This window comes from Heloderma suspectum, chromosome 12 (genome assembly GCF_057233095.1).
Source record: "Heloderma suspectum isolate Gila_16-S chromosome 12, 16-S_ref, whole genome shotgun sequence".
NCBI classification, from domain to species: domain Eukaryota; kingdom Metazoa; phylum Chordata; class Lepidosauria; order Squamata; family Helodermatidae; genus Heloderma; species Heloderma suspectum.
This window is the reverse complement of record NC_139469.1, coordinates 1,263,589-1,289,060: the sequence shown is the minus strand read 5'-3', so window position 1 is coordinate 1,289,060 and position 25,472 is coordinate 1,263,589. Positions and strand designations below refer to the sequence as shown.

Below are 25,472 nucleotides of genomic sequence, written 5' to 3'. Positions count from 1 at the left end.
GGCGGGGCGGGGGCAGCCGCCGGCGATGGCCGCTCGCTGAAGGCTCGCGCGCTCGCGGGCGGGGCCGGGCCGGGCCGGGCCGGGCGCGCCGCCATGGCGTCGTCGGGGAACGTGTCCGACGAGCTGAAGCAGCAGGTCATGGTCAACCAGTTCGTGGTGGCCGCGGGCTGCGCCGCCGACCAAGCGCGGCAGCTCCTGCAGGCGGCCCACTGGCAGTACGAGGTGGGCAGAGGCCCGCGGCGGCGGGGCGGGCGGGGGCGCGGCCGCGGCTCCCGCTGGCCGGCGAGGGCGCCATCTGCCGCGGCTGCTGGGGCGGGGGGGCGCGGCGGCGGCGCCGCTCCGGTCGCGGGCGGGGCGGGGCCGCGCGCCCTCCCCTCTCTCGCGCGGGGCGCGCGCGCGACGTAATCTGGGGCCGGGGCGGGGGCGAAAGCGGGATGGCGCCAAGCGCTCGCTTCCGGGCAGCGGGCAACAGCACAGCTGTGGGGCTCGGTTGGAGCGGGAGCTCAGCGGGGTTCGGCCCCGGAATGTGTTTTCGCTGCCAGGGGCGCTGCTGCGACTTGGGAAGTCATAATGCGGAGAGCCCCTTCGAGCATGTGCAGAGCGCATCGCACGCGTCTCCTGTCGTGGGTGCACTCGGCCCGCGTCGGACTGCTGTCTCTCCAGGCCTGCTGTAGCCTGGAGGGGGAGCGGCGACGGAGGCGCGCTTTCTGCTGCCCGGGCAACCAGGCGGGATCCGCGCGGCTCCAGTTACTACTATTTGCGTGGTGCATTATAGAGCAATGGAAGCCAGAGGCAGGTCCCTGCCCCACGGGGCTTACAGTCTGAATTTAGAGGGAGGGAGGGGAGCAAAGAAACAAGCGGGTGAATGCCAGCGAAAGCGATTACAGTAGGACCCGCTGCTTCCTTGAGCGGCTGGCTAAAAGCTTAGAGTAGTACGTTTGATCGTCCAAACTACAATTATTATTTTTTACCGCAAAACCCGGGTTTGATTGCATGTCTTTAGCACATGATACTTAATAAAGTGTAGTTCATAGAATCACAGAGTTGGAAGGGGCCTCGGAGATCATCTGAAGGCGTGTGAGACAGCCACCCTGCTGGAGCTAGTCTGGTCAGTGCTTGGAGGGAGACCCCCGGGAACCCCATGGAGCCACCTTGAGTTCCACGATGGAAGGAGGGTGGGATAGAAAGGAATAATAAACAAAACCTAGCCCCATCACCTAGTTAGAGTTTACAGCACTTCCAAGTCTTCATGCACATTATCTTTGTAATTCTTACAGTGACCCTGTAAGATAGGCTGACAGTATCCTAAGGTGTGTGTCCACCCCCCCCCCATGAGTTCTGACCCAGGTGCAAGTTGAACTGGAGCTGCTCCTGCCCTCTGGACTTTCTGGGGCAGGGCCCTGCTCACCCCTGCATACTTTTCTCTGGTGTGGAAAGTTCAGCGTCTTTCCCTGATATGTCTTGGCTGAGCAGGAGGTAAGAAAGTGCAGACACACCTCCCTGTTCCCACAGTCCCAATGGGTGCAACTCATCCCATTGATTGGCACTGCTAGGGACCAATCCTGCCGATCCTTTTTCTTCCCCTTTTTCCCTGCAAGGGAAGCTGGGCTTCCTCCTCCCTTTACTGTAAATCCATCTGGCTTAGCACTGCCTGAGAGCAGCACCTGCCAGCTGGCTTTGGGGGCATGTCTACATGGCAAACAACCCAGTTTCAAGCCTAGCCACCATTGGTCACTTGCCCAGGTAGCCTGGGGATTGGAGATCCGTGGATGGCCTCACAAGATGACCAACCCCAGGATTCCGGAAGCTGTTTACCAATGTGAACCTGTCTGGAATCCAGATGTGCGATTCGCTGCATTTGGAAGTATTCAGCGTGTTTGAAGAGCCTTCCCCTTCAGTGCCGGAGGACCCTTCCCTGCTCTGCATTTTGTAAGAAAATCGGAAGAACCCTGCAGCTGGACCAGACTGACAGTTCCATCTGCCCTAGTGCCCTGTTTCCGAGAGCGCCAGCCAGATGCCCCTGTGGGAAGCTCACAGGCAGAGCCTGGAGATGATTGCCCTTTCCAGTGGTTTGTCCCAGCTAAACTGCTGTGCAAAGTTAGACTGCCTCCGATGATGGAGGTCCCATTTAGCCATCATTGATGGACGCATCCTCTATGCATGAGGGATGCTTAAGGAGATGGAAGGGAAACATGTGAGGCACAGCTGAGGGCTCCTTGCTCAAAGTTGTCCTGGTCTGAGAGGGATCAAGGGATCCTCCTGCTCTGGTCTCCGTCAGTGCTACCCAATGCCTGTGACAGAGGCTTGCTCTTCTTTGCCTTCGTGGTCGGCAACCAGCCGCTGTGAGTGAACGATTCCCCTCCCTGCCATGGCCTCGTGAACCCCCACACAGTCCATGTCAGCTTCCAAAGTCCATGAACTCCCTTCCAGCTGTTGTCAGAGGTGTCTTGACTGGTGGTGGGAGGGGGAACTTAAAAATCAGGTCTTAGGTATGCTGGCAGCCTCCAGGGGCAACGGGGAGATGGGGGATTTTAGAGAAAAATGCTGTGTCCTCTCACCACACCAAATCTTGCTTAGCTAGCACTGAGAATGTCACCCTCGCCTTCTCCTTCAGCCCCAGCCACATTGACTGTAGCTTAGTGGTTTTTTGGGCGGGGGTCGTCTCCTCCATGCACTGTGCTCCATCACCTCCCTGCGGGGGGGGGGGTTCTGGCCCAGAGTACCTTTCAACAGCTGCCTTGGCGTGTCCAGTGGCTGAGTAGCCCTGCCTGCAAGCCAGCAGGAGGAAGAGGATCTGTTACCTTTCCCCCTTTCCCTCTCTTCTGCAGACAGCCTTGAGTGCATTTTTCCAGGAATCCAGTATTCCCTACAGCCACCCCCATCATCAGATGGTAAGTGGCCTGCAAAACTCTCAATTTCCTCCCTGAGATGCTGCAGGGTGGATGAAACATACAATATTTCCAGGAGTTGGGGTGTGAGGTTTAAGGCAAGGAGGGGGGTGCTTGCCTGCCTGCCTGCCACCCCTTTGACTGTAGAAGTGGGGGGGGTGGCAGAGGGGAGAAGCTTTAGCTTGTCACAGTTGAACCTGGTGTGCCAGAATCTCTGCTTGCCCCATGAGAAAGAGCCAGAGCTCAGAAGACCAGGAAAAGTAGTCGGCTGCTATCTCTTGCTGTATCCTTTAATGTTGTGCATTGTCTTCACAACAGTCTTGGGAAGTAGGCCATTAGCCTTCCGGTTGTACAGATGGGAAAGTGAGATTGTGACCTGCATCACAAGCCACCCAGTGGGTTGAGGTGACATTTGAACCCAGGTCCAAGTTCAAAAAACATCCCAACAACACTTTGATTAGGCTAAGCCGCCAGCATTGAAACAGGTACCATCCCTAAATATACACACTGCAAGCAGGGACAGGCTGATGCTTTCTACCAAATTTCACGTGACCAAATGGAGAATATTGTGATTGGCCCCATGGGGGCAGAGAGACCCTTGGGCTCAGACCAGCTGTGCAGCATCCATGCCCCCCCCCCACACACACTTCTGTTGCTAAAGCCTTCCCAGTACTAACTAGAAAGAGAGAAGCTCCGTGCCCGGTTTGCAAGAAATATTGAGACACAAAGAACAAAAGCAGGAGATAAAGGATAAGGAGGAAAAACAACTCTGGGGAAGTAATGAAAGATAAAACTGGAATGTTGTTCAATGAAAAAATAGAGGTGGAATACAGGAAGCTGCCTTCTACTGACTCAGACCCTGGGTCCATCTAGCTCAGTATTGTCAACGCTGACTGGCAGCAGTGGCTCTGCAGGGTTTCAGGCAGGATTCCTTCCTAGCCACACCTGGAGATGCTGCTGAGGACTGAACCTGGGACCTTCTGCATGCAAAGCAGGGGCTCTGCCACTGAGCTACGGTCCTTCCCCCCTTCCTTGTGCTGTTTTCCTCCACTTTTAGATTGTAAGCCTGTGGGGCAGAGCCCTGTCCCTGCTTTTTCCTTAATGGGCATCACCTAGAAGTCCGTATTAGGTGCTTTATAAACAGATGAGGATAGCACAGGAAAACTGAGGGGAGGCCCCCCGGGGGGGGATGCTTGGTGTGGGTTTCCTCTGATCATGCTCTCCATCTCTTTCCAGATGTGTACACCTGCCAACACTCCAGCCACCCCACCCAACTTCCCTGACACCCTCACCATGTTCTCCCGCCTCAAGGCCTCAGAGAGCTTCAACAGCAGCCCTGCAGCTTCCATGGTGACCCCACCGCCCCCGCCGCCCCCGCCACCCGGAGGCTTCCCCTCAGCCTGGCCTGCCAGCTCCCCTCCAGGGCCACTAAGCACTTGGACTCCAGCCATGCCCGCGCAGCCCACGGGCTGGCCCGGCAGCGCCTCCCAGCAAGCCAGCTCCAAGCCAAAGGCCAGCGCGACTGTGGAGGCAGAGAGATGAAGTGGCCGGGCCGGGCCAGGCCTGGGGCCGGCGTTCCCTTTCCAGGGAGTGAGGGTGCCCCTCGCGGCCTCAGAGACTCACAGCTCAGCTGACAAGCAGGCCCTGAGCTGCCTTGGGTGGGTTGGCCTGGATCCGGAGGTTGAGGGCGCCTGCTTTCGGCTGTGGGAGAGAGGTGGCCGGGTGTGTGTTGCTCTCCCCCCACACACACTAGGGGGGACTTGTATTCAAACAATGCCTCACCTTCCTGGGTGGAGGGCCTGTTTCTACCTCCCGATGCCTTGTGCAGAAGGAGACTGTGGGCAGCCTTGCACCTTTCTCCGGACTCCCAAAGGGAGGAAGCATTTCTGCAGTTTGCTTCGGAAGCCCACCTGCAGGACAAAGGGCGCCAGGCGCTCGCCCAGGCCAGGGGGGGCACTCCCGGGGTCGCTGGGTTTCCAAGAAACGCTTCCCCCACCCCCGCCCCAGCAGAAGACACGAAAGCCTTGCAGAGGCATCTTCCCCTCTCTGTCTGGGACAGCCGCAGCCAGACATGGACCAGTTTGCATGCTACGATCGAAACATCCCCCAGAAATCAGCGCAGGGCTCGTTTGTTTCAAACTGTTCAGTTTTAATAATCTGCGCATTTCTTTTTGTGGATTAAATTCTTTCTGACATATATTGTCTGTGCAACAGCTTGGGTGAGGCACAGTGGGCAGTGCTGGCAGTGAGGGTTCCCTGCTTCATGCAGGCTCCCTTTCCCAGCGGAGGCGGCTCTGGAGGACCGCTGGTCCTGATGGCACTGGCCCCCTTCACTGCCGGAGGCAGGCTGCCTGTGGGCACCTGCTGCTGGGGACCATGGGCGGGAGGGTCACGCTGCCGCACTTGGGCCTGCTTGTGGGACTCCCTGCTGCTCTTGTGCCCCAGGCCAGGTTCCCATGTTCTACACAGACACGGTGCTGTTCAGCAGAGGGCCCATTCCTTGGGCTTGCCACGCTGTGGGCCCGCACCTCAGTCCTAGGCATCTCTGGTTCAGAGGTCCCCTCTGGGAGTACTTTGGCCAGCCCCTCGTCTCCTCAGTCGTGGGCAAGTGGGGGGTGGGAATTGCCTCTGCACGCAGTGCCAAAGGAAGCAGACAAGGGCAAAGCGCAGAAAGGGGGCAGGTAGGGTGTCGGGGGCCCATGTGACGGACGTTGCTTGCTCAGCTGCCCCAGAAATGACAGAGGAGGAGTCAAGGGCCTTCCACCTCCATTGCTTTTGCCCTACCTATAAAATTGGAGAGCCAGGTGTGTGCACGTGCTCTCTCTCTGGGGCAAGCCCCTTGAAATTCTGTGTCAAACTTCCCCTCAGCCATGTCTTTGTGTGAGTTGGAGTCCCCAGGAAAGCCCCAAGGGACAGCTGTAGCTGCTGCTGGTTCTGTGTGGTGTTGGGGTACAAGGGAGCTCACAGGGTCTGAAAGCAAGGGAGCTTCTAAACAAGCATGCATTTCCCAGTGGACAGCTGGCCATCCTGTTCTCCCCCCGCCCCAGGTCTTACCACACATAGGTAACCATTTTCAGGAAGCAAAATCCACGGGGTTGGAGAGCAGGGAGTGTGGGCTGCCAAGCTGGCTGGGCTGTGGGCTGGCTGTCACTACAGGGCCTGTCTCAGGGAGAGCTGCTCTGGCCCCACCATGCCTGCAAGTGGCCAGGGTAGGTCAGGGCTGCAGCCCTGATCAGCCACTGGATGTCTGCAGAGGACCCAGGGGCACCTCTCTTTCCTTCCCTGAGAGCCCCCCCCCCCCCGAGGATAAGTCTGCATGCAGGGCTGCTGCAAAAGTCATTGCTCTCCCAGGCTGTGGGTCTGTTGACCCGCTGCAGAGATTTGTTGCAGACCCACAGGAATCTGAGCACTATCTGTGAGGCTGCTGGCACATGGCTTGCTGAGATGTTAACCCTTTGGATGGGGGATGGGATGCAGAGCTCCAGAGGACCCCCGGATCAGCCTCCCCAGCCTGGTGCCCTCTAGACGTGTGGGACTGCAAATCTTATAATAGCCATGCTGACTAGGGATAGTGTTGCACATCTGGAGGCTGGGGAAGGGAAGGCTGCCCTGCCCCTGCGGTATCTTCTGAGACAGACCAACAGCGCCATCTAGAGGGTCTGGGACTCTGGCTCCCTGCTGGGAGCAAACCAACTTGGTTTTAAAGTCCAGCCTGTATTTTTGTGGCTTGGATCTTTGTAAACTGCCCAGAGAGCTTTGGCTATTGGGCATTACAGAAATGGAAGGAAGGAATCCACTTCCTAGTTAAATCCCTTAAAGAGCCAAGTGGCCTGAACTGGCTAGACGAGCCTTCCCCAGCCTGGTGCCCTCCAAATGTGTGGGACTACAACTTCCAGCATCCCCCAGCCATTACAGCTGGCTGGGAATGATGGGAGCTGCAGTCCAAGAAATCTGGAGGGTACCAGGTTGGGGAAGGCTGGGCTGGCCCTTTAATCATGGAAGTTCAAATCTGTTAGGAAGGTCAGTGTTTGTCTAGAGATCTCCCTTGTCGCCTCTGGGGCATAAAGTGGCCTTTCCCAGAATGTGCCAGCCCTCCCTCCCCTGCCAATGCCAGAGGGCCTGGGGAAGGGGAGGGCAGGCAGCAGCCCAAGATCCCTTCCCTGCTCCTCGCAAAAAAGTAAGCAACACCTCGCAGCACATAATAAAGAAAAACAAAGACTTTATGGATCCCTTTCGTCACTCAACAAATTCTTCCCTAATTCACGGCCACTGCAAGGGGTAGAATCAGAAGTAGCTCCAGGGGTCCCATGCAGGGAGTCAATTCTTTGAAGAACAGGGAGGGGGACAGAATGTGTGCTCTGTACATTGGGGGGAATCTGTGCTGTCCTTTCCCCTTGGCAAAAGGGCCAAAGCAGCAGCAAGCCCCCCTCCCTTGTGTCCACCCTCTTCCCAGATGAAGCGGTGGTGGGTGTCTTCCTTCACGGAGGAGGGAAGCACGAACCTCTCCCCATGTCCTGCTCTGGCACATGAAGCGAGGCAGGAATGGAGAAAACTGGCTGGCGTGCAGAGGGGGGCCTAGCACCGCTCTCCGCCACGTGGCTTTAAAGTGGTACCCCCAACACGCATCCTGACCTCTGCTTTACATTGAGTGTGTGTGTGTCATGCAAAGAGTCACACAGCCACCACCGCCATGTCACCTTTGGCCCCAGACGCCCCCAGCCGAGAAGGCAGGCGATGGAGTTTTCCGGCGGACATCCCAGCAGCTCCTGGAGGGTGGATGCTCCAAGCCAGTTCCCTGCCAGGACTCCTGACTGGGTGAATCCCAGGGCAGGCCGCGCCTGCTGCCGAGGTCCAGCCCCCAGGTGGGAAGGTTGAGTGGCGGGCTCCCTTAAAAGCCGGGGCTGCTTGCCAGGGCAGGTGCCACGTCAAGAGCCTCTTTGCTCGCTCGTGCGCCCAGCCAGCCCACCAGCCCCACTGAGAGGGAAGGAGCGGGACCTTGCCAGGCTGCCCTGGAGCTACTCTGCCTCACCGCCCTGCCTGCTGGGGAGAGGAGGCCAGGCCGGCTGGAGGGCTGCCGCTGGGCACTGGGGCCGCTCACAGGCCTGCCAGCCCCCTGCCGCTCTGGATGTGGCTTTGGCTGAGGCTCGAGGTCACCAACCCATCCATGGACTCTACGGTGAGCTGCTGCTGCTGCCGGTTGCTCCCGGTTGCTGCCGACCCCACTCTCCGGAGGGAGGAAGCTTTGAGAGAGAGGGGAGAGGCCAGCGTTCAGTGCCTCCCGCTGCTGCTGCTGCCGCCAGATTCACAACAGGGCTTTACAGCGTCTGCTGGGTTTGGTCTCATAGGGGCCGTAGCTCACAGCCCCTGCTTGCACGCGGAAGGTCCCAGGTTCAATCCCCAGCAGCATCTCCAGGTAGGGCAGGAAAAATCCCTGCCTTAAACCCTGGAGAGCCGCTGCTGCCAGCCAGGGTCAACAATACTGGCCTAGATGGACCCAGCAGATGGCAGCTCCTGTGCTTCCAGTGAGCCCTGTGGAGTAGGGTTAAGAACCTAAGAAGAGCTGTGCTGGATCAAACCCAAGGCTTCTCTGGTCCAGCATCCCGTTTCCCACAGTGGCCAACCAGATGCCCCAATGGGAAGCCTGCAAACAGGACAGGAGCGCAAAAGCAGTCGCCCTTATATCCCCGTCTTGCAGATGAAGAACCAGGGCTGAGATAAAGCATCCATGGCAGGAGAGGGACTTGAACCCAGGCCTCGGAGAACCTGTTTTAGCCATCAATATGCTGCACCATGCTGGGCTTACAGGCCTCAGCTGGATGGTCTGCTTTGCCCAGGCAGGGAAGGGTCTGCACAGGGGCTTGCCAGCCTGCCCTCTCTCCTGGCCTTGTGCAGATACATGTAAAGCAACAGCAGAGGTCCAGAAAAGGGGCCAGCCATGAGCCTCAGCTGTTCCGGGCCTAGCACAGCCTCGCCCAACCTGGGGCCTGCCAGATGTTTTGGACTGCAACTCCCAGCATGCCTGCCGATTGGCCACGCTGGCCTGGGCAGCTGGGAGTTGGGGTCCACGCCATGTGGAGGGCTCCGGGTTGGGAAAGGCTGGCATGGAGCTACCCGGAGACAGGTTTCCATCATCACGCGGAAGGCGGCCGGCCTCCACCCCCAGCCACAGCGGCATGCAGCCCAGGCCTCCAGTCGCCGCAGCCCTCGTGCCCCGCCAGAGCCCTCCGCGGCGCTCCAGGGAAGGCGGGGCTGCAGCCCAACCCACGCGAGGGCACCGGCCGGGGCAGGCTGCCCACAAACTCCCCGCCCCCTCCGAGCCGCCCCCTCCTCCCGCCCACGACGGCTGCCTCTGCCGCCGCAGAAGGGCTCCCGAGCGAGCGGCCGCTGGGCAGCCCGGGCCTCCCTGCGCCCGCGGGCGGCGCCTCCTGCCCGGAGCGGGAAGCAGAGGCGCCTCCCGCGCCCGGCCCCCGCCAAGCAGGCCCGGCCGGGACGGGCAGGGCCGCGGGGCCTCTCCCCGCCAGGCCCGAGCGCCACTGCGGGGCCTCCCGGCGGCGGGCGGGGCCAGAGGCAGAGGGGCGGGTCAGCCCCGGCCCCAAGAGCCCCGCGCTCCTCCATCCGGGAACTCCGCCGGGGCGCTTCGGCCTCTGAGGGGGCAGAGGAGCGGCACCGAGGCTGGGACCCCCAGCCGGCGGGGGCGGGCTGCCTGGGGACCCGGGGGCGGGGCCCCCGGAGGGCGGGGCGTGGCCCCGGCCCTGGCCCGCGGGCCTGCCGCGCCGCGCCGCGGGGGCACACTCACCAGCGCGGGGCGAGGCGCTGGCGTCGGCGAGGGCGGGGCGCGCCCGCTCCATCCGCATCCCGGAAGGGGGCCGCGGGGGCTTCACGGCTGCATTGGGAGAAAGCCAGGAGCCGGTCAGCCGGCGGCCGGGCCCCCGCCCCGGCGGGCCCTCGCGCAGGGGACACCTGGCCTCGGCTAGGCCGCTGCCGGGGCGAGCGGGGCCCGGCCCGGCCCGGCCCGTCGGGAGCCGCACCTGCGAGTGCGCGCTGCAGCGCGAGGGCCCGCTCCGCCGCCCGCGAGCTCACGCGGCCTTTGTAGAGAACGCCGTTGACGCCGAGAACGTCCACCTCGGCCTGAAAGGAGACAGACGCGGCGCGGGCGGGCCGCCTGAGCGGCTGCTCCCCTCGGGGCCCGGCCCGGGCGCCGCCCGGCGCGTTCCTGGAGGAGCAGGCGGGAGCTCTGCCAGCAGCTGCCGCTGCTGTCGCCACTACTGCTATATAGTGTGACACACCTGGCGAAATCTATTCCATGGGGTGGATGATAAATAAAACGAACGAACTGGCTCTGTGGAGCCCCCTCTGCAGGGGCATCCCGCCTCCGAGCGCAGGAGCTCTCCCCGCGCCCGGCCCTCGCGGGCCGCGTCCCCTTGGAGCGGGCCTGCGGCAGGCGCGGCCTTGCCGCTGACTGATTGCGAGCCGCCCCGGGGCCCCTTCCCGCCCGAGCCGCAGGATCAGAACGCTCTGCAGGATGAATGAGCACATAGGACGCGGGGAGCGGCAGAGGCGGGTATGTGGGGGGACACCGCTGCTGCGCCTGTGGAACGATCTGCCCAGCCGCTGCCGGACCACCCTTCTCTTCTGCCACCCCTCTGCAAGCCAGTGCTCCCACCCCTCCAGCTTCTTCCTTGTTCGGGGGGGCGGGGGCCACAGGCATTCAGGAGAGCCAACCGGCCGCTCACATTGTCGTAGGTCAAGGCCGTCGGGTCGCCGTAGGGGTAGAGTGTGGTGAGGTCCTGGGAGCGGGAGAGCCGCTTGATGGTGCAAGCCTGGTGGTGGGCCTGGCACTGCCAGCAGGTCTGCGGGGGCGGGTTGCTGCTCGTTTCCATGGGCTCCAGCTCCCTGAGGAGGGAAGCCGTGGGCACAGGGCTCAGCCCCAACGGGCTGCTGCCCGCAGGCCCCCTGGGACAGAGACTGTTCTCCTGGGCTCAGGAGACAAGAGTGTCCTGCGAGAGGAGGGGCACTGGGTGGGAGCGGGAGAATCGCGTGGGAAACCCCAGACATTTCGGGGACCTTGGGCACAACCATGGGAGGGAAACAGAGGCAGCACACAGGGCGCAAAAGACAGACTTCCTCTGCCAGGGGCTGGCTCCAGGCCTGGGGGCCCTTGGGCCAGGGCCCCGCCCCCCCGGGAGTCCGCCTTCCCGCTGCCACAGCCCCAGCGCTCCTCCGCCTCATCATTTGCTGGCTTGACAGACCACCGGGGAGCCAGCAGGCCCCGGCACCTCCTGCCCTTCCCACCACCACCGGTGCCTGGGCCAGAGCGAGAGGCGGGCGCACGAGCAGGTTGCAGCGTGGAAGAAAGCGGAGGAGCAGCTCAGGGGGCCCTTGCCAGGGGCCCCCTGCGGCACTGTGGGCTCTCGGCAAGCGCCTGACCTGGCCGACCCTTGATGCCAGCCCTGACAATGCCTCCAGGCTCCAGGAAGGTGCAGCCACGTGGCGGATTTCAAAAGGCTGGGAGTGCTTCCCTTGGCCCCTCTGGGTGAGGCTGCTGCCAGTGAGACGCAGCCGCCCCCCCACCGGCACTCACTTCCTTTGCGGCCGGGTTAGGTATTCGTAGCCATTGGCGCTGGCGGGACGAGGCCTCGGGGTGGCCTTCCGGACGGTGACCATGTGCCTGCCGAGGAGGGAGGGAGATGAAGCCAAGAGGGCACGGCCCCCCCCCCGCAGCTGCCCCCCTTCTCTTCCGCAGCCCAGAAGGCCCCTCTTGCATACTCACGGCCCCGTCGTCATGGTCACCGGCCGGTCGCAGGAGAGGCACTTCACCCTCTCAAAGAGCTGCCTGCAATGCACACAGCGGCCCAGGTTGCCCCCGGTCTCTTGGCTGCCCCTCCCGCGCGTCATGCAGGGCAAGAGCTCGCTGGAGGGGCCCCCCTCTGCCCCACCAGCCCCTCCTCCCTCCCTCCCTCCCCCTGGCCAGCCCTGGAGAGCCCCAGGCCAGGGGAAAGCGGAGCCGGCTTCGCGCTCCGGAATGCGAGGTGCAGGTCTGCCCCCGGCCCGCTGGCGATCCCGTGTGCCCCCGGCCTGGCCCTCACTTCTTAAAGCCAGCTGCGCTGTCTGCATCGAAGCGGGGCCCCTCGCTCAGGTACTTTTTGACGAGCCTCCACACCTCCTCCAGCTGCCTGCTCAGAGGGTCCAGGGCCATCCGGTCCAGCTGTGGGGCGGAAGGAAAGCGGCACGCCTCTGAGCCCAGGGGCAGGACACGCTGCCGCTCCCAGGGCCCCGCGCAGTGCAAGGACAGAAGCCCTTCGGAGCCAGCGCCGCTGCAGGAGAGGGGCTACCTTGCAGTCCATGTCGGAGAAGAGCTTCTCCAGCGCTTTCTGCCAGTCCTTGTCCTGGAGGGACATCTTCTGCAGCAGGTCCTGCATCATCTCGCTCAGCTGGGTGGTGGCAGACTGCAGCTCCCCGTGGTTCACTTTGGCCTCCAGCGCGCTCTTGTCCGCTTTCTGGGGGAATCATAGAAGGGTAGGGTTGGGAGGGGCCCACAAGGCCATCGAGTCCAACCCCCTGCTCAATGCAGGAATCCAAGTCAGAGCATCCCTGACAGATGGCTGTCCAGCCTCGTCTTGAACGCCTCCAGTGTGGGAGAGCCCACCACCTCCCTAGGTCATTGGTTCACTGCCGTACTGCTCTATCAGTCAGGAAGCTTTTCCTGATGCTCAGCCGGAATCTGGCTTCCTGTCACTTGAGCCCATGATTCCGTGTCCTGCACTCTGGGATGATCCAGAAGAGATCCTGGCCTTCCTCTCTGGGACAACCTTTCAAGTCCTTGAAGAGCGCTGTCACATCTCCCCTCAGTCTTCTCAAGACTAAAAATGCCCAGTTCTTTCAGTCTCTCCTCACAGGGCTTTGTTTCCAGTCCCCTGATCATCTTCGTTGCCCTCCTCTGAACCCTCTCCTGAGTAGAGGGGAACTAGTACTTCCCGGGATTTGGAAGCTATGTTTCTATTAACGCAGCCCAAAATAGCATTGGCTTTTTTTGCAGCCACATCAGGGAGAAGCAGTGAGTCCCCAGGGCCCACCAGGAGCAGGAACTGGGAGGGAGCACCTGCTGGGCCCAGGAAGAAGCCCTCCTCCAGATCCTCTATGGGTGGGTGCGGGGTGAAGGATCTAGGGATTGGGGTGTGTGTCAGGCATTTTCTCATTGGAAGGAACAATAACAGCTCTTGTCTCAATTCTTGACTGGGGTGTCCTCTAAGTTGGGGGTGGGCAGAAGGTAGATCTCCAGATGTTTTGGACTTCAACTCCTATCAGGCCCAGCCACCATGGCTCATGGTCAAGAATGCTGGGAGTTGTAGTCCAAAACATCAGGAGATCTACTTTCTGCCCACCCCTGCTGGAAGCCTTCCATGACAGACTCCGGCTCAGGAAGAAGCAACCTCATTGAATGCCCAAACCCTCCCAAATCTCTCTCACACATCAGCTAAGGGAACAGCCACTCCTGAAAGGGTATCCTAACAAAAATCTTCACCTGGACTCATGGATGGATACAAGAGGCCCCCTCCCCCATTCCAGGTGGCTCACTCACCACGTTCATCTCCTCCTGTATCAGGGCTTTGTCTGCTTTGGTGATGTTCAGCTGTTCTAACATGCAGCGCATAGTCTGCAGACAGGAAGAAAACCATGCTTCAGTATCAGGGCCATGTAGCCACACACACCCCAGCCCAGGCATGAGCCCACAGCAGGATGGGAGCCCCATGGAAAGACAGAGACCAGAGGGGGAGTTTCCAGGGCCAACCAACTGCTTTGGACCTGCAGAGTCCTGGGCTGCAACGGCATTCGGACACCTGCCATGCAGGCGCTGTGGGTGTGCTGACTGCATGCACGTGCGCTTGGACAACCTATGATGGTGACTCTTCTGTCACACCACACCACATTGCAAACAAAGATACTCTAAACTATTCCCAAGCAGAAATATAACAAAACTTGGCACGTCTTCAAAACTGGAATTAAAAGGAAAAAAATCTGAACACCCGAAACTTTTGAATTCCAGCTTTAAAATCCAGTTCCAAGGAGACACTTTTAGAATAAAAAACCCCAAGGCAACAATGTTAAGTATCAACTTGTGAAATGTAATATTTTACAGCTTGTTTTTTCTAGAACTTCAAAATGCAACAAACACATATTTGGCCTAACCTATTTATTTATTTATTTATTTATTTATTTATTTAAAATATTTCTATACCACCCCTCATGATCAAATCACAGGGCAGTGTACAAAATACATTAAAGTATGAAGATAAAATAATAAAATGCAAAGATAAAATACAAAGCTCTTATTTCTGTTTGCCCCAGGGCAGTCTGGATATGCTGGGCCAGTATCCATTGCTGCGTTGGGTGCTTGCACTCACAATTTCACATGGGGGGATTTCTCCCCACAGGGCCCTTCATAAGATCCATTCAAGAGGGTTAGTCTGCAGGTAGTTTGGGCCCTTTGGGGGTCTGGGAAGAGGGGACCCCCCTCCCACTTTCCCCCTTTGAGGAAAGAGGTGCAACCCACATTGGCCAACAAAACTGCCATCCCAGAGCTTGAGACGTTTTTCTGCTTCCATTTCAGGCTGCTCAGCTGTGCCCAACTTTTGCGCATTGGAATTGCCCCAGTAAGTGCCGCTCACCTGGATGTCTGCGGTGTTCTTAATCAACCTTTCCACCCCCTTCTGCAGCTTTTCACACTGTTCCTTCAGCTTCTGCATTTGGTCCAAAGTGCCTTGCAGAGATTCCTTTCCCTGAGGAATGCAAGGGAAGCAGCTGGGAGACCCAGCCGTGAGCCCCCCCACGCCATCTCTCAAGAGCCAGCATCCCACGGCCACTGAGCATGTTCTGCCTTCATTGGGCTATGCTTACAGCCCCCCAACTTACATTTTTTCCTAAGGTGTTGTGCTTCTGCAAACTTTGGGGTTCCCCAAGCATGCTGATAGCTCCCCCTGTGCATGATAGTGCTTTCATGGCTACATAAGGGTTGGCACTTGGAGAATTTAATTTACTGTCAGAATATATGCTTATTACCAAAGCACTAGGACAATACATTGCTGTTTTTGGGATTGCTTCCCTGGCACACTGTTTTTTGGGTGGGTTTCCTCTGCCTCCAAGTTTCTGCATGCCCCGAGATTCTATGCTTTGGTCTGGATGGTGCACATGGTTTTGTGGGGGGACTGATATGTGTGTGGGGGGATGCAGCTGACCTCCTGAAGCTCCCCAGCCCCAGGTCTCCACAGTCACCTGCTCGTTCTGGCTCTGGATCCTGTCCATGCGCTCCAGCAGAGACTTCAGCTCAGGTGAGATTTCAGAAGCACCTGGGGGGAGAGGAAGGCCTCGCTAGGGTGTTGCCTGCTGGGCCTCGCCCTGGGGGATCTGAGGCATCTGGAACAGAAGGTGCCCTTGAGCATGCAGAGAGCACCTCTTCCTCTTGGCCCCTGGGCTTTGGTCTAGACTGGCCCACTAGTCAGCCCAGGGAGCTGCCGTCCATCGCTCCAAGGGTGCTGAGAGAAGCCCCCCCTTCCCCGCCTCTCCTCTGTGTCCTGTCTCTGGCTCGGAAGGTGACAGCCCCAGCTGGGGTTCAGCTCCATCCCCACAGCTCGCCCTGCTGGGAGCAGCTGCCACCGCCACTGCCAGATGCAAGGGGCATTCCTGGGTTGCCCGTCCACCCTGAGGCCTCACCTCCAGGCCTGCCACACTGCTTCAGCTGGGCCTCCAGCTGAGCGATCTGGGAGATGAGCGCCTCGTGCTTCTCGGGCAGCTGGCCCAGGACGGCAAGCATCTCCCTGGAGGTTTTCTCTCTGCCCTCTTTCTCTTTCTCTGAGAAACTCTGTGACACAAACACACACAACACTCCACTGGAGGGGGCACTGAGGTAGGGCCGCTCCCCCCCCCCCCCGGCCCACAAGAGAACTCAGGCTGAGGCAAGAGCCATGTGCTGAAAGGCACATTTCCCAGGGGTGTTGCTAGGCCTGGGCCCATGTAGCCCCACCCCTGAATCTATTTCCTAGGGCCCAGATCTATTCACCATCTCCCTGAGCATCTGGAGCCCTGGGCCCCCTCTCCACAAATTACCCCAGCATGGCAATGAAGCTTGAGGGGGAAATGCTGTCGGTTAGGGATGATCTGTGGCAGGGTGAGATTATTTGGATGAGAAATTAATTGGCTGCCTTTGCCTTCTGTGAAATGTAAATAAATCCTAGTAAACCTATCTATATTTCCATATTCAAATAAACCAACATATGCAGCATTTTTGCAGATGTGTTACCTATGGGCCTGAGCCCTGAATCTTGCGAGTGGTGAGCAGCACTCCTGGCGTCTCCAAGAGGAACCTCAGCAGCCGCACCCCACTCCCGCTGGAAGTGCTGCTTAGGGAGCTTTGACACCAGGCAGAGAAGAAGCAAGGTGCTGCGTGCCACCCTAGAGTAGCCCTGGTCCCCAGCCATCCACCCTTCTGCGCCCCGGGCAAGGAAAGAGCCTTGCTCACAAATCCACCCAGCTGCTGTTGCTCTTCCCACGCATTGCCCTGACCTTGCAAAGCCATCCTTTGCCTTCCCAATGTCTCTAGTGGATAAAGCTTGGCCTTGGACAGGGACATGGTGCATCAAATCTGGACTCAAGCCTAAATTCGCTTGATATGTCACAGGCTTAGTTTCCCCACCTGTCCAGGCTGGCCTGCGTTCTACAATGGCACTGCGCCAGCAAAGAAATTGCCACGGGGTGTCGTGTTCCGCGTCCTGAGTGTCCAATTCTCTGGCCCCCGTGGCTGCGATGCTAGTCTTGAGAATGGCCAAGTAAGTCATGCGTGGGAAAGACTGAGGAAAGGCGGGACTGTGCCTGGGGTGGGGGGGACAGGGCTTGCTTGGGTGGCTGGCCTGTCCTGTGACTTCCACGGTTCCTTGGCTACTGTGGTCTGTGCCCAAGCCCGACAGAATTAGGAAACATGAAAGTCGCTGTGAGAAAGCAGAGAAAGTTATGGGGCCAGTGGTGGTGGAAGGTCAAGAGGAAGAGGATTAGTGGCCTGCTGTGGCCTGTCCAGGGAGGGGGAGACATCAGGTAGCGTTGTCACCCACCCACTCAATAGAGCTGAATCATCCGGCCGGCTTTCACGCCCCTTTTAAGTCTCTCTCATAGGAGGGACAGGTGAGGCTGCTTTCTATGAACCGAGGCAGCCCCAGAGGAAGGCAACAAAGACGCTGAAGGCTGTGAAGGATCCAGCCCTGTAGTACAGCACTCTGCTCCCACGAGGGCCAAGAGATGCCGTTGAGAACATCACCAGGAGGACAGGGGCACCCTGTGCTCATTTTCCCCAGCAACGCCTATACAGAGGAAGACAGCCTCTGGGCCTGGAAGACGGAGCGGACATGTTCCCCGTCGTTCCAGGAGGCTGGACTAAAACGCATGGGTGGAAATGGCAAGGGCTCAGATTTGGACTACGTGTTAGACCCCTCCAAACAATAAGCCACACAACAGTGAAAGCAGCTGCCTCTGCCGGTGGTGGGTTCTCCTTCACTGGAGGTCCTGAAGCAGAAACTGGAGGGTCATCTGTCAAGATGCTGCAGTTGCATCTTGTACTGCACATCTTGCTTTGAACGGGGGTGGGACTAGATGACTTCCAAGCCCCTTCTAACTCTATGATTCTGTGAGTCAGGTTTTTGGTCCATCTAGCCCAGTACTGCCTACTGTGATTGGCAGAGACTCAAGCAGAGAACTCCACCCCCACCCCATCTACTGCTATCTGAAATCACTATTTTTACGGGAAATAATATAACAAAGACGGAGCCAGCGGCCTTCTGCATTGGAAGCAGGGGGCCCTGACGTTGGCTACGCCCCCTCCCTTTTCCACAGGCTTCCAGCGTCTCACCCTCAGGATGCCCTAAGAGGCAAGGAGGGCCACCTTTCTGCTCCATGGGCATGTTCCCTGTCCTCTGCAGCCGAACCGTTTGGCTGCCCCAGGGCAAGCACAACCCACCTTGCCTGTGAGCATCTCGCAGAGGGAGCGCCAGTGCACCAGGTCTGAAGGGTCTGCGGCCCATTCCTTCACGAAGCCCTGAGCCCAGAGAGAGGGAGAGAAGCTGAGCATGGCTGTGCAGGAGCCCAGCATCCGCTGCCCCCACCTGGAGAACGGCCAGATTCCAGAGCAGCAAGAAACAGCATACCAGTCCACTGATGAGGCCAGCTTGGTGAGGTTTTCTTCCACTTCTTGGCCCTCTGGGCTGCCTGGACCTCACAGTCCCAGTCAGACTGGAGGCGCTTCCCCCTCATTCTGTTTCTCATCCCTGGCACCCTGGGCCAGGCCACCCTCAGCCCCACGCCTTTCCAGCCCCACCTCCAGGGTGTTCTGCAGGCAGGCAGGCAGGCAGGCCAAGCCTGCCCCTCTTCCTACCTCCCCACATAAGTCACTTCCCTCATCAATGTATTGATTTATGCCTGATTTCATATATTTATATCCTGCCCTGTCATACCTTGTCAAGATGAGCCAAATAATGAAAGTCAATACAATTTCCATTAAACAAAGCAGATAAATGCCCCCCCTCCACACACATACACACACTCACACACACACCCATACCTAGAAACATACATAAAACATACATAAAAACAACAACCTTGGGTTAAAATGCCTGGGGGGAACTTTTACCTGGCACCTAAAACTCATCAGTAAAACTCATGCTGGGAACACACACCAGGGAAGGACGTTTAAAGCAGGGCACCACCGCTCCAAAGGCCTGATAGCCCCTCATGTCCCAGTGGTGAGGTGCTTGGTGCCAGAAAAGAGCCTCCCTGGGAGACCTCAAGGCTGGGCAGCGTTGGAGCAGCGGGGTGGGGAGAAGAAGTCCTTCCGACACCCCGGCTGGCTCCTCCCTGAGACATTTTCTTCCACAATGTCTTTTCCTCACCATTTCTGCATAATCTGTTACCCAGTTGACTCCCCACCACCACCTTGATTCTCTTTTATCCCCCTGTCAGCTCTCTTGCCTACAACGTCTGGCACTGAGTGGGCTCAACTGGTGATGCTGATAAGGATGGCAGAATGGCAAAAATGGCTGCAGAGTCACAGGGTGGAGGATATTGGAACAGTGGGAGCGGTCATACCGGGGAGGGGCGCTGAACCAGCCAAGCGATGGAAGAAGGGCAGGGCTAGAGCAAACACATCCTGGCCACTTGCTCACATGGGATCCACTCACCAGTTGCCCCCTAAGCTCTTCCATCATCTTGGCCTGCTCATCCAGTTGCATGACTCGCTCCTTCATTTCGTCCATATTGAGCTAACAACAACAACAACTACTAATTAGTAAGAGCATCTGAACATGTGCAAGGTACCTTCCCTTGCCTGCTGAATAACCACAGGCCTTATAGACCAGCAGCCATTCCAGCAGGCCAAACAGAGGGAGATGAGAAGGGAAGTGAGGCCGTTCCAGCACATCTGCTGAAAAACTGTTTGTTTTCCTCCTCCCTTCTCATCACTTTTTCCTTGCGTGTCATATCTTTTTAGATTATACGCCTGCAGGCAGGGACTGTCTTGCCTTGTTTTACTGACTGCATATAAGCTGCTCTGCTGCTTTTTCACTGAAGAGTGGGATAAAAACGCTCTAAATAAAGGCACTTCTACATCTGAGGGGACCTTCTGGGCAGGTATCCCAGGCCTCTGCAGGCAGGCATCCTTCCCTGACCCCCTCTAGGAGACGCTGCTTGTCGGCACCCTGCAACAGGAGCGGGCCCATCTCTTCTGGAAAGGCCCTGGCATACTCACTCTCCTGAAGTTCTCCTTCAGCTGACACAGCTCCTCCTGGAAGTTATTGCTGGTCATTTTCAGGGTGCAGATGTTGTCCAGCAGATCCTGCAACATATTCATGGCCTAAATGGGAAAAGGCAAGAAGAGTGAACCCAAGGGAGAAACTCGGGGTACAGCCAAGAGGACTCCGCACCGCCACAGCGGCTGCTTACAAATTGCCCAAAAAGAGGACAAAAGAAGACAGCGGTTTACATAAAATTTCCATATGCTAATTTAGATATATAGACGCAAATTTAGAACTAATTATCGTTTAAATAGAAATACAGTACAACGCAGCATAGTGTGGTGGCCTAGTCACCCGTTTGCCTGCCTGTCCAGCCTGCTGCTCAGGAGCTAAGTGTTCGTTCATTCTTATTGCATTTGTATAAAGCCTTTTGGGAGCCATCCAAGGCTACTTACAAACATTCAGCAAACAGAAACAACAAACAAATAAAGACATAGTGGAATGTTTAAAACAAACTTTGAAATCATGATTTTTATGTACACATCAGAAGCTGCCTTGTCCTGAGCCGGGCCCGCCATCCTCAGAACCGTCTACTCCGACTGGCAGCAGTGGCTCCCCAGGGTTTCAGGCTGGGTTTTTTCCATTCAGGCCTGGACATGCTGGGTACTGAGCCTGGGACCTTCCGCAAGCAAGCAGGGGCTCCGCTGCTGAGCTGCAGCCCCTCCGCGTTAAACTGTGGTTTCGCTGAGTGTGGCTGGGCCACAGTCCTCGGGACTCTTCATCTTTAAATTGGAACTGGAGAAGACAGCCCTTCACACAGAGGATGGTCCTCAGGCAGCCCTTAAAACCGAGGACTGTCCTCTGTAAAAGAGGACGCCTGGCCACCATAGAACTGAGGCATTTTGGTGCTGAAGCAGAAAATCCAAACATCCCACCTGGTAGAACTTGGGGCTATAGCATTATGGGGCGTGTGACTGCAGACCCCCTCCCACACACACACACAACTTCCCCACAAAGGTGAGGCCCTCCCTGGTTCTGCACAAACCAACCATTTTCCATCCATGCTCAGGCTGGGCAAGTTCGGAAGTCGCATATAGCAAAAGAGGAGCAGGAGCTGCCTCCAGGTTCCCCGACTGTGCTCAGTGCCTGGCAAGCATGGCCTTCGGCACACACGCTGCCATTGGCTTGCCAGCATTTTGCAAACAGAAGACCCAGATTCATCAGTCAGCACTGAGCAGACAACCTGCAGACATTTCCTCCATTTGTGTAATGTACTGTGTTGACAAAAAGGTGGGGGTGGGGTGGAGAATAAGCATTGCAAACTGAAGTCAGCCCTGTGGTGCGGGGGGGGGGGCACAGAAAAGGCGGGGCTGTGCAGGTGCAGCAAACCTCCTCCCACTTCTGATCAGTGAAACCCCAACACCATCCATCCAGCAAACAAGTCCCATAGGTGTTAAAGCCAGCGTGGGAAACCTCCAGCATGGGCCTTATGTGCCCAAGAGGCTCCCAAATCCGGCCCTCAGCATGCTCCCGGGCCATGCCCCCTCTGCTGGCAGGACCCTCAGACCCATCGTGCCGTACTGGGTGGGAAGTCAGAAACCTCTGCACCCGGCGCGCTGGGATGGGGATAAAAATCGGGCCCTCAGCCGAGGAGCAGGGAGGTCCCAATTACCACCCCCACCATGGCGTGCTGGGCAGAGAGGGTCAAAACTTCCTCACCCAGTGCCCCATGATGAGGATGGCGATACACCTGAGCTGATCGGCATGGATCAGCTGAGGAGCAGCTGGGTTGAGAAGGGTGTCAATGGTGCGTGTGGATGGGTTGGTGTGCGTAAACTCTGCGTGTGTGTGTGTGTGTGTGTGTGTGTGTGTGTGTGTGAGAGAGAGAGAGAGAGAGAGAGAGAGACGGCCCCGCCCACTTCAGGCTCTGGCCTTGTCCACTGCTGGCACGTGGCCCCCAAAAGTTTTCTCAGGTGGCATTCTGGCTCTTGAGCCAAAAAAGTTTCCCCATCCCTCTTTTAAAGCTTCTCTCTACCAGCTCAAGAACTGGAGCCTTGACCCTTTCCAAAAATGAGAAGATGAGATCCTAAAGAGCTAAGGCAAGCACTGTTGGCCAAGGAATGTACTTCAGTTGGGAACTACAGATCCCCAGGCCTGATTCTTTTCATTTGAGCAGATTCTTGAAGGACTAGCAGAGTTGCAGAGGCATATTCCAGGTCCATCACTTGTTCGTGAGTGCCGGGACCGTGCAATTAACAAAAACCCATTTCATGCATTTGTTTGCCACCTTTCAAAACTGCAGCCTTACCAGTGCTACTTTGCTTGGGCTGTGGAGTGCTAGCCAAGAGCTTCAGCTATTGGGTGGTGCAGAAATGAAATGAATAAATAAACCAAAGTGGGGGAAGGTCAGGTGGCCTGGCAAGCAGCCCAGGCAAGGAAGGACGGATGTTGGCTACCTTCCTCCTGAAAGGAGAGGGCCTTACCTTTACTATCCCTTCCTCATTCAGTTCCATCTTCTTCTTCAGCTGCATCATTTGCCACATGTCCTGGGCAGGCTGGGTGGTTCCCTGGGTGCGGGCCAGGAGCTCAGCTGTGTCAGGGGAATCATTCAGGAAGTTCAGCTGCCTCTCGAGGGCCGTAATTCTTTCATGCATCTGATGGAAGATAGAACTGGACTTCTTTGCCATGGGGACCACTTCGGCAGAGGCAGTGACAGAGGCAGGAAAGGCCAAGGGGGGCTTGATGAAGTCCAGTTCATCGTCAGAGATTTCCTTTTTCACGTCCTGTATGTGGAGGTGGTCCAGGATGCTGTGCAGGAATAAGTGGAGGGCGTTGAAGTTGACGTTGCCCAGTTCTGGCGTCCCGATGGCCAGGTTGACCAGCTCCGCAAAGGAGATACTGTGGGTCATGTTGCTTTCAGCCGCTCCTGGCCTCAAAATGCTAGGCTACAGACCTTCCGCTGGCTAGCAGTTGTTGCGGGGATGCAGCAGTAACACGCCCCAAAGGTCTGGAGTCAATGCGCTGCTGCGCGGGCGTGTGAGTGCTCCGAAGGCAGCATCGGTCTTGCTGCTGGGAGTTCTGCTTGGCGTGGAAAGTTTCTGCTGGTTGCTAAGAGACCTGGAACACGGGGAGCTCTGGAAGAGAGACAAGACGAGGAGGAGGAATATGCCGGGCCAGTCCTGAACGGGGCGAGTCACCGTGTGACTAGGATCGGAGCCAGATGAGCTGCAGACTCGCATGCCATTGAGGGCTCAGGGCAGGCAGGGGCAAGGAGCCCGTCTGCTGGGAGCAGAGGGCCTTGGGGCTGGCTTCCTAGAGAGCTGAGTGGAGGCTGGCCAGTCAGAGCCACTCCACTGCTGTGGCTGGTAAAAGCAGAGTCAGTTGTGGCCAAGATGCCATGGTGGCTGCTCTTGGCAGAGCCACAACACACCTTCCCAAGCATCTTCATAACCCCACCAGGTTCCGGTCCTTTTGTGGGGATCCTCACCCTCCGTAGCTTTCACTGGCAAAGAAATGGCTCTGCGCACAGGCCAAGGGCCTGTCCTGCTGAGCAGAGCTGCACCGACATCGCTGCCCTCCACGGGAGGAGCCCACACGACAGGTGAACCCGTGGAAGAGCAGGGGGGCTGGTGGCTCCGATGTCAGTGGGACAGTGAATCAACTCTGGGTTTCAGTCAGAACCAGCCAGACTGCTAAAGGAGCTATCCAAGGTGCTGAAATCCATACCCCAAACAGGTTCAGCACCTTGGAAAGATCCTTTAGAGCCCTGACTGGTTCTGGTTCTGGCTGAAACCCAGAGCGGAATCACTGCCCCACTGACATCGGAGCCACCAGCCTCCGCTGGGTATTTCCCATTCAAGATGACTCCAGATTAGAATCAAAGATCTCGCGTGAAGACACAGCTGTGGAGGAGCTATAGCAAGGCTGCCAAAGCTCAGGCCTGGGTGCCAAAGTCTGCCCTCGTGGGGTCCCAAGCCGGCCCCCTGGGAGACTCTAGATGGCCGTCCCCGTCCCCTGGCCGCATCTCCTTTCCTCCGACCACCAGTCTCTGGTGTTTTCCCAGCTTTTGTGCAGTACTTCGCCCTCTCTGAAACTCTGAAACATCCCCTAACGATTCGTTGCCAGCAGCAAGAGCTTTGAGCTCCAATTTTTGGCCCCTTCTGCCTTCTGCCCCTTTGCCCACCACTGGAATGCAGCCCCTGGGGGCTTCTCCAAAATGGGACTCAGCTTGTGGACTGAAAGGGCTTCCCCACTCCTGGGCTATAGGATACAGAATCATAGAATAGTAGGGCTGGAAGGGGCCTACAAGGCCATCGAGTCCAACCCCCTGCTCAATGCAGGAATCCAAGTCAGAGCATCCCTGACAAATGGCTGTCCAGCCTCGTCTTGAATGCCTCCAGTGTGGGAGAGCCCACCGCCTCCCCAGGTCATTGGTTCCATTGTCGTATTGCTCTTACAGTCAGGAAGTTTTTCCTGATGTTCAGCCGGAATCTGGCTTCCTGTCACTTGAGCCCATGATTCCGTACCCTGCATTCTGGGATGATCAAGAAGAGATCCTGGCCTTCCTCTCTGTGACAACCTTTCAAGGACTTGAAGAGCGCTATCCTATCTCCCCTCAGTCTTCTCTTCTCAAGGCTCAACATGCCCAGTTCTTTCAGTCTCTCCTCACAGGGCTTTGTTTCCAGTCCCCTGATCATCTTTGTTGCCCTCCTCTGAACCCTCTCCAGTTTGTCTGCATCCTTCTTAAAGTGTGGTGCCCAGAACTGGACACAGTACTCCAGATGAGGCCTAACCAGTGCTGAGTAGAGGGGAACTAGTACTTCCCGGGATTTGGAAGCGATGCTTCTATGAATGCAGCCCAAAAGAGCATTGGCCTTTTTTGCAGCCACATCACATTGGTGGCTCATATTCAGCTTGTGATTGACAACAATTCCAAGATCCTTCTCGCTTGTAGTGTGGTTGAGCCACGTATCCCCCATCTTGTAACTGTGCATTTGGTTTCTTTTTCCTAGGTGCAGAACTTGGCATTTGTCCCTGTTAAATGCCATTCTGTTGTTTTCTGCCCAGCGCTCCAGTCTATCCAGATCACTTTGAATTTTGTTTCTGTCTTCCAAAGTATTAGCTATCCCGCCCAATTTTGTGTCATCTGCAAATTTGATCAGCATTCCCTGCACCTGCTCCTCCAAGTCATTCATAACAATGTTGAAGAGCACTGGGCCCAGGACTGAGCCCTGCGGTACCCCACTCGTTACCTCTCCCCAGTTGGAGAAGGTCCCATTGATAAGCACTCTTTGAGTCCGATTCTGTAGCCAACTGTGGATCCACCGGATCGTTGTTTCATCTAGCCCACTTTGAGCTAGTTTGCTCATCAGGAGATCATGGGGCACTTTGTCGAAAGCTTTGCTGAAGTCGAGGTATATGATGTCTACAGCATTCCCACGGTCCACAAGGGAGGTGACTTGATCAAAAAATGAGATCAGATTTGTCTGGCAGGACTTGTTTTTGACAAATCCATGTTGGCTTCGAGAAATCACGGCATTGTTTTCAAGGTGCTTCCAGATGGATTGCTTTATGATCTGCTCCAGAATTTTCCCAGGGATTGATGTCAGACTGACTGGTCTGTAGTTTCCAGATTCCTCCTTTTTACCCTTTTTGAAGATAGGGACAACGTTAGCCCTCCTCCAGTCATCTGGCACTTCCCCCGTAATAAAATGGAAAAATCTGAAATACCACAGTAAAAGTAATTTTCCAATAGGTTTTAAACTACACAGGCTTAGTTAAGAATAGCCACACATTAACAGAGGCTTAAAATAAAAAA

The 25,472-nt window shown here is 57.2% G+C and overlaps 2 protein-coding genes across 3 annotated transcripts; one reads left to right on the top strand and one right to left on the bottom strand.

Annotated features, from left to right (window-relative positions):
• Positions 1 to 8,300, top strand: UBALD1 (UBA like domain containing 1). The gene is made up of 3 exons (XM_084818012.1): positions 1 to 222; positions 2,829 to 2,891; positions 4,125 to 8,300. Exons 1-3 carry the CDS (start codon positions 94 to 96, stop codon positions 4,428 to 4,430), a joined length of 498 nt encoding a protein of 165 aa, XP_084674138.1. The 5' UTR covers positions 1 to 93; the 3' UTR covers positions 4,431 to 8,300.
• Positions 7,084 to 24,369, bottom strand: C12H16orf96 (chromosome 12 C16orf96 homolog). Of its 2 annotated transcripts, XM_084818011.1 has the most exons (16): positions 22,138 to 24,369; positions 19,669 to 19,773; positions 19,103 to 19,183; positions 17,887 to 17,964; positions 15,597 to 15,744; positions 15,159 to 15,232; positions 14,555 to 14,665; positions 13,468 to 13,542; positions 12,221 to 12,385; positions 11,975 to 12,093; positions 11,659 to 11,721; positions 11,470 to 11,556; positions 10,622 to 10,781; positions 9,917 to 10,184; positions 9,685 to 9,771; positions 7,084 to 8,128 (listed from the first exon to the last, which is right to left on the bottom strand). In XM_084818011.1, the coding sequence occupies exons 1-16, from the start codon at positions 22,561 to 22,563 to the stop codon at positions 7,983 to 7,985; spliced, it is 2,193 nt and encodes a 730-aa protein (XP_084674137.1). In that variant the 5' UTR covers positions 22,564 to 24,369; the 3' UTR covers positions 7,084 to 7,982. The 2 variants fall into 2 exon arrangements, with proteins under 2 accessions (XP_084674137.1, XP_084674135.1); XM_084818009.1 differs by having other exon boundaries at positions 7,090 to 8,128; positions 9,685 to 10,184.
• Positions 24,370 to 25,472: the final 1,103 nt, after the last annotated feature.